General features: G+C 42.4%; 1 protein-coding gene across 1 annotated transcript; it reads right to left on the bottom strand.

Annotated features, from left to right (window-relative positions):
• Window positions 1-3496: 3496 nt before the first annotated feature.
• LOC148025465 (pentatricopeptide repeat-containing protein At5g66631-like) lies at window positions 3497-7741 on the bottom strand. Its single transcript, XM_087692606.1, has one exon. The coding sequence runs from the start codon at window positions 6829-6831 to the stop codon at window positions 4627-4629; it is 2205 nt and encodes a 734-aa protein (XP_087548732.1). The 5' UTR covers window positions 6832-7741; the 3' UTR covers window positions 3497-4626.
• Between the last annotated feature and the right edge of the window lie 208 nt (window positions 7742-7949).

The raw sequence follows: 7949 nt of genomic DNA, 5'->3' as shown, positions 1-7949 counted from the left end.
ATTCTTGGATTGCTCCATTGTATGGAGCTGCAGGATCGCTTATCTCCTAAATGCCATGGACTCAGGGATGCTTGACTCTTCTTCTACAGAGATTCCCGCCACTTCTTGCACAGCTCGCTTTTCGATTGGGTGTTGGGTGAGATGTCATGATTCCTCACCTTGTTTTTTTTTCATTTTCTTTGTTTTCACTCCCCAGCCACATTGGCCTTTTAGTGCGAGGTTAGTGGGAGGTTGTTGGGGTAAAAGGCCCTTGGGCCTGCCCATGTATAGTGACCGCCCATATTCTTCATTCATATATATGAGATAGTGCAATAAGGTTGTCATATCATTTTGGACAGCACCTACATTGTGTGTGCTCTTCTCTCCCGCATCTTCCTCTTCTCCTTCTCCACTACCATTGCATTCCCTTCAAAAGGTGAATAATGAGATACTCCAAAAAATAAATCTCAAAATAAAAGAAAGCAAAGCTAAGTGTAATGCAATGAGTATGTAAGTATGCAATAGAAATCTAAAATGGGAAAGGTTAAGTGTGTGACCACCATCGTGTACAGCAAGGTGGAGAAGTGGTCTTAGAAAATGTGGTGGATACCCTAAGAATGGATGCATAAAGTGCAACAGGTGAGCCACTAGCAAACCAATTAGCTAGCCTTAAGAGTAGTGAAGGATATAGGCTATTGAGGCTGTCTGCATGCCACATGTCGCAAGTAGCCACTAGGGAAGATGGGGTAAATGATGCAATAGAGAGAGGCATAGTCCCACTAGACTGGCCAACAAGAGTGGAGGCATTCACTATAGTCTGCTATGGTTTTCTAGGTGGAAGACGATGGTCGTTGATACAACACTCCTCATCCACATGGTCCAACCTGTGGCAATGTGAGCAAAACCTATTTTTCTTAGAAATTTACTACCAAAGATGTCATGTTTCTTTTGTTCCATTGGAGAAAGTGATGTCACCCTTGTTTTGGCTTGCCTTTGCATCTTGCGAGTTCTTGCCACTAATAGTTTTTCCTCCCGAAGAAGAGACAACTAACCCTCACTCCTCTGAACGGATATGTGTGGAGGACTTCTTGTGGACTTGATCATGCAACCTTGCATAATGCAAGAACTGACTCGTAGAAGGTTGATAATCTAGGTAGTGAGATAATGTGTTGGATAAAATGGAAGTATTTGTTGAGCAACTTGTTCAAGAAGAACATGACCTAATCATCATTTGACTTCGGGGAGCTAGTAGTAGCAAACTCGACTAGTAAATGCCAATACTTGGCCAACTTGACTTTCAAATCAATCCCCTTCCTCAATGGAAAACTCTTGAAGCTCAAAATCAAGATTGAGACGTCAAGTGTAATCTCGTGCTGCATAGCATTCAATGAGATTAACTCCAATGGAAATGATGCAAAGGAAAGATGTTGTAACTAACAGTGGATTTCAAAAAGCAACCCTTACATTAACTCAACATTGGTTGTGGCATTGCGAGCTCTCCATTGACAGATATCATTAGGATGAGCTAATCAAGGGTCCAACATTAGTACCAATAACGAAGTCCCAAAGTCTCTAAGATTCTAGCACTTATTGCATGAAGTTCAACCAAGTAATAAAATTCAACCCGTTAAAATGAGTCTTATCCATGAAGGCATTTTTGGCTGTTGCAACAAGAGTGGTGGAGCTAAGAGATAGAGAAGTTGTGTAATGAGAGTAGGGTGAATAGGGGGATAAGATGGAGAAGTGGAGTACACTTGGAAAGCAATTCCAAAGTGCCCACCATGCATACAAGGAGTGTGTATAGTGGATCCAAATGCGAACAAGGGCGAACTGGGTATGGACATGGTAACCACCTATGGAGTCCAATGTGGAGGGAGAGAGACACGAAAAGCGAAGGATGGGAATCCCTACATAGGAGTGACCCAAGGAATGTGGAACAACAATCCGTAAGTAGAGGATGGATATCCCTACATCTAAAAGGTCATGTGGGGGGGTTGTTAGTGTTCAGGTATAGTGAGGAGAATCCCCCATCATAGCTATCCAAGAGTGAAAGGATGCAATAAATTAGGGGTAAGTAAAAGGTACAATGTTAAAGGGTGGTATTTCCCCTAATGATGTACCAAGAGGTGGAGTGAATGGAGGATATGTAGATAGTGGAATGGAAAAAGAGAAAGTGTTAGGAGCGAAGATGGGAGATTCAACCCCTAGTGTGCTTTGAGCGAAAGTTGAGTGTGATCCAAGATTTTAAAAGAAAAATGTGAGTAGATCCAAATGTGGAGAAGATAGTGATGGAATGGAATGAAGTTGAGAAGTGTAGTTTACTTGCTCAAATGAAACAAACAGTAGAGATATTCTTGATTAAGGGCATTTGCTTCGAGAGCCTTCTCGATTAAAGTTAACATCTTGAAAATCGCCTAGATCCTACACACCAAAAGGAAAACCAAAATAGAGTTTTCACTCATATGACTAAAAAGGGTTGTACGAACCCGACACGAGGCTTGGTTGTGATGAAGGAGATAAATCGCCAGACATGCAAAATGTTATGGTCCTTTCAAGATCAAGGAGATGCCCACTCTCACCTACAATCGGTCCAAATGGAATAGTAGTACTCATTGAAGAAATGTAAACCGAACAGTACATCATGCACAAGTACTCAAACTCGTCTATAAAATGACCAAAACAATAAGAAGATAGTAAAGGTGAAGATGCGTCTACCTCCTGCTTGATACCATAATGCCTTCCCAAATGATGAAGAAGCCTGATAGAAGATCGTAGGATTTAAAGAAAAAGAGCCTGAGACATTATAAGTCGATATCGAGTCATGTGTGAGTCTCGCATAAAGACTAGCCTCCACAATCTCCACAATATACTCTTTAAAAGAGCACTAGCTTTGATACCATGTGAAGATATGCTAGGGTTTGCACTAAGGAAATACAACATATACAACCAAGTCTGAAACACAAAGACTCTGACATAGACAAGCAAAACTCAAAACCCTAAACATAAAAAGCAAAAACTCAAAACTCAAACACAGAGACAAACACAAAGAGAAGAAACTCAAGTGAATAAATGCTATAAATGAATGTAAGAGTGTACAGAATGCCCAAGGGCAAAGCAATGCAATGTCGGAGAGTGCCGTACACCAAACAAGGATCCGAAGTGCAATGACCATCAATCAAAGTGCAGAAGCCAAGGAAAACACCAAACGCAAATCACTAAGGCAACTACAAGGAAGGTGCTTGGAGCTGAGGGCAGCAACATGAAGCTACAAACGTAGCTGTAGGATGGCCACCAGCAAGGAAAAGATGTTCACCACCATCAAGAGGATAGTCACTAACTACCACCTAGGGGTGAAAAGACTGAATGTAGACTGCAACACTGATGCTTGATGATGAGGGAGGGCTGCCACCTGTCACCTAGCTGATAGAGAGTCAAACATACGAAGGAGATAATTTGTGGGCTAGTGATCGTAGATGGACCAGATGCAGTAGAGTGAGAACCTACACTAAAGGGATAAGACTTAACGGTGGGCAGCCTATCTATTTATAGATATTGAAGGGTGCCCCAAAAAATTCAAGTTTTTGGGGGACCATTGAAACTCTCGAACCACGCACCAAATTTGCATTTTTCATTAATTAAGTGTGTTTTGGGGCTGTTTAACAATGATAATCAGCTGTAAAGCATGTTTTAGCTCAACAAGCCCAAGGTGCAAAAGAAGAATAGAATAGAAAACAGCTGGCAAGAAAGAGAGGCTGCAGCCCCAAAGAATCACTGGCCTGCAAATGCAACCAGTGCAGGTCTAACGTAACCCAATAGCTAACACATGGCCATTAAACTGCCAATTTGTCCCCCTGCCTCCTGATCATCTGGGCACTGCCTGCCTAGTCTCCTCTACACATTGCTCACTGCCACATGGGTACCTGGCACATTACAACCAGTGACCCTGCTAGTTTGTGACATTACAAGCATAGACACTGTAAGAGAGTTTGCCTGTCACATCCAAGTAAGTGGAAGGCTGACAAGCCCAAGAGAGATATTAGAAAAGCCTAAGGAGAGTGAATACAAGTCACCTAGCCATACTAAAGACAGGCAGACCAATCCAAGAGACTTTACCAACTCAAGGATTCTGACCTGTAAAAAGCTTGATCCCATTCAACCTCATTACCCTTCAGAGAAAGGACCATTGCCTTCCCTTCACTTTGTTCACACTCAAACCAACTTGTAAACTCTGATCTCATACTCCAGTGGTCTTTTGAGCAAAACAGCCAGTCCTGTTCTCAATAGAACACATACAGCTTTCTCCATACTAGTGATACAACAGGTGAATTGAAAGGGTGTTACACCAATGTTACAGGACCAAATCATAGACTGCACAAAGCAAGTCTATAAATCATTAGGGATTACTAGCCTTGTCATACACAAGTAAAAAGCCTACTGGGCAAGTTTTCCCAAAATCAGGCCAAGTAATCTGTCTGTGATTCTATGTATGTTTAGGTTCTTGCCAATTCAATGTATACTGGTTACTGCTCTGTGCCTTTTTCCAATTAGGGGTTAAAAGTTAGAGAAAATCAATTCTCAATTGAGGGACATTTACAGATAAAGAGTATATGCACAACACAGCACAACAACATATACACATACAGGAATTTAACCACCACTGATACTCGTGTTATGTAGAATCAAATCCTTCTCAAGAAAATTCTTTTCCAGTATGTGATGGACTTGCGTCAAAATGTCAGAATGATATGTAACCTTCCTAACAGCAACTTCTTCAACAGCTTGTCTAAGCAGTATTGCTACATCACTATGCCTATTTAACAAGCGCATACCATTTGACATGGTCTCAATACACTCAGCTGTTGGCACTATGCCAGCTTTTAAACAGTCTTTGAAACACTCCAATGCCATGTCTGCTTTCTGGTTCCAGAAGTACACTTTAATCATTGCAGTGTAGACATCACCATCAGGTGGCAAACCTGTGTCTACAATTTGCTGAAATATTGAGCATGCAGGATATAGTCCACCCGCCAATCCAAAGCACTCCAACAACATCACATATATTTTCGAGCTAGGCCTTAACCCTACTTGCTGCATCTCTTCAAAGTACTGCTTTGCTTTAAAGCAGGAACCTTGCTTGACAAGTGCATGGATTACATTGGCATAAGCGTCAACATTTGGTTCCAAACCAAAATCTTTCATCATATGAAACATTTGCACAGCCCCTCCAACATTTTTCATCATGCCATAAGCTTTGATGGCCGCAGTCATGATTGCAACAGAGAGATGTACACCTTCTTGTTTGGCCGTCCTCAACAAATGTTCTAATGACTTTAGGTCTCGATTCACTGCAACAATGACTATCATCCTACAAAGAATACTAGATGTGCACTTGAAGGTCGGCTGATGTTGTAGCCAATTGTAAAACTTCATTGCAACATCTGCCTTCCTAACACTGCAAAGAACTTTGTGAACAAGCTGGCTAGTCCAAACTATGTTAGATGCCTCGAGATATGATACGACCTTTGGATCCCATTTTTTAAGAGCATAAGCCAGTGCACGAGCATTTATACAAGGATCATAACCTGCTTCAGAGTAAATGCTGCCAAATTCTATGGATTCATGAACTGGGGTATCTAGAAGCTCAGCACCGTCATCCTCTTCATCACCATGAAATGATGTAGCTTGCTGGAGCTCCAAACAGAAATCACCCCCTTGTTGCAGAGAAAGTTCAGGCCAGAAGCTGCTTAAAACTATCTGAGCTTCCATTGATTTTCCAGATTTTGTAAGGCCCTGCACAAAAGCAAGCATTTGCCTTGTGGGCTTGACACCAACATCCTTCATTTGCATAACCAAATTCCTAACCTGTTCAGCTTTGCAAGCAGATGCAAATCCTGACAGCAAAATTGCAAACATCATGGCTGTATGTCGGACATTCAGCATAGGCAATCTCATGAATATTTCAAAAGCAGAATCCAGCCTATCAACAGCCACAAGATGTTTAATGAGACTTGTGTAAGTGCAAGGGCTCAACGCACAACCTCTATCCACCATCTGATGATAAAGAGGAGGAAGTTCGTGGTAATGCTTGTGATTAGCTAGTAAGTCCATCATCACGCTGTACAAACTAGCACCAGGGATCATTCCAGAGTCCTGCATCTGATTCCATGACTTGAGTGCTGCATCTAGATTATTTGCTTTTCCATACCACTGGATCAGGTTGTGGAAATAGGCAGGATCAATTCCAATCTTGCTGGACCGGTAATCTTCAATAACTGCTGTCATGTCTTCTATACAGCCAGAATTTCTGAGAATGTCAATGATGGCATTGTAGGTGTAAAAGGTATGAGTAAATGCTTGCTCTTCTTCAAGCCAATGAAAAAAGTGCAAGCCTGTTTTAGGTGGTATACCAGACCTCAGCACTTGGACAACAATGTCAGTACCAAAAACCACATTTGCATTCTTCAAGCTCTCTTGAATCTCTGTGCTCCAGGAACTATCTATCAGTATGCTATGTAACAAGCGAATGGTGTCTAATTTCTTAACAAATATACCCAGGGCAGAGTTCCAACCCTGAGATGAGGTTTCAGAGCTGTACGGGACACCAGTTGAAGTGTTCACAGTCCTTTCTGTGCTAAAGGAACATACAAAAGGTTTTGTAGCATTGCAAAGCAACGCCCTGGGCCCAAGTTTTTGCACATGCACTGAAATAGGAAGAGGATACAAACAACTGTACCTGAATGTTGATGCTGCAACAGTCAGCTCACAATCAACAGAGAAGCAGAAATGGTGATGAGTCAGGAAGCTGTCGAACAAGAAACCCCTGAGTTTGTGCCCTACACAGATGCGCACCATGGAAGCTCCTGTCCTCAACCCCTGCCATCATGCCCTAGCCTCCACAGAAAACACTCAAACTCTAAATGGTACAGTGGGACGTATTGCAAGCAGGAACATAGTGCTATTTCCGATGCTGCTGCCTTCAAAGCCATGGAAGCGACCAAGTCAGCAGCGGCACTATTGATTCTTATGAAGCAGGTGAAAGCTGTCTGACCTTATCAAATTTCTCAAGATGGCGATCCCTTGTCCATATTAATTTGCTCAAGGTGGCTGCTGCTCCTTCTGCTTCTTGCTTATTTTCTCGTGAAATGTTATGTTCATGGAAGCCTTGCTTGTCCTTCAGTGCAGTATTACGCAGGAAATGAAAGCCGTGTATTCACATAATCCTCCTTGGCAATGGTGGAAACCCTATACTTGAGAGGAATGCCCGTATTTCTTATCCTTCCGTGCGCTGTTACACAGGAAATGGAAGTCGTGTATTGACATAGTCCTCCTTGGCCATAGCGGAAACCCTATCCCGGAGAGGAATGCCAGTATTGCTTATCCTTTCGTGCAGTATAGCGCAACAAATGAAAGCCGTATATTGACATATTCCTCCTTGGCCATGACGGAAACCCTATACTTGAGAGGAATGCCAGTATTCCTTACCCTTCCGTGCAATATCTCGCAAGCCGTATATTGACGATGTCCTCTTGGCCATGGCGGAAACCCTATCCTGGAGAGGAATGTCAGTACTGCTTGTCCTTTCGTGCAGTATTACGCGGGAAATGAAAGCCGTATACTAACAGTCATCCTTGGCGATGGCTGAAAGCCTAACCTTGAGAGGAATGCCAGCATTGCAGCACAGTAAATCGGAGTTTTTGCAGGTTGGCGAAGGGGATGTTTGGGTTCCCTTGTAATGCTTCAAGAGTAGCACAGAAAATGAAACATTTGAATGGCAAGTTACGTTAGGCCCTGTTCACATGAGAGATGTATGACTAAGAAGAGGGCCCTACCCTAATCAATTTCTAGTGAAGAAAATAGCTTGTGTGCCAACCGGACTAGTCGGTTTGACAAAATCGTTTAGTTATTAGTTGCAATCTTCATGAGATTTGACTTAGGGAGATGGAGTTGTCGTGTGCATTCAATGCATAAGC

This window comes from Lygodium microphyllum, chromosome 14 (assembly GCF_053477565.2).
Source record: "Lygodium microphyllum isolate KBCC chromosome 14, Lygodium_microphyllum_v1.1.10, whole genome shotgun sequence".
NCBI classification, from domain to species: domain Eukaryota; kingdom Viridiplantae; phylum Streptophyta; class Polypodiopsida; order Schizaeales; family Lygodiaceae; genus Lygodium; species Lygodium microphyllum.
The sequence above is the reverse complement of the archived record's forward strand: the minus strand, read 5'-3'. Positions and strand labels throughout refer to the sequence as shown.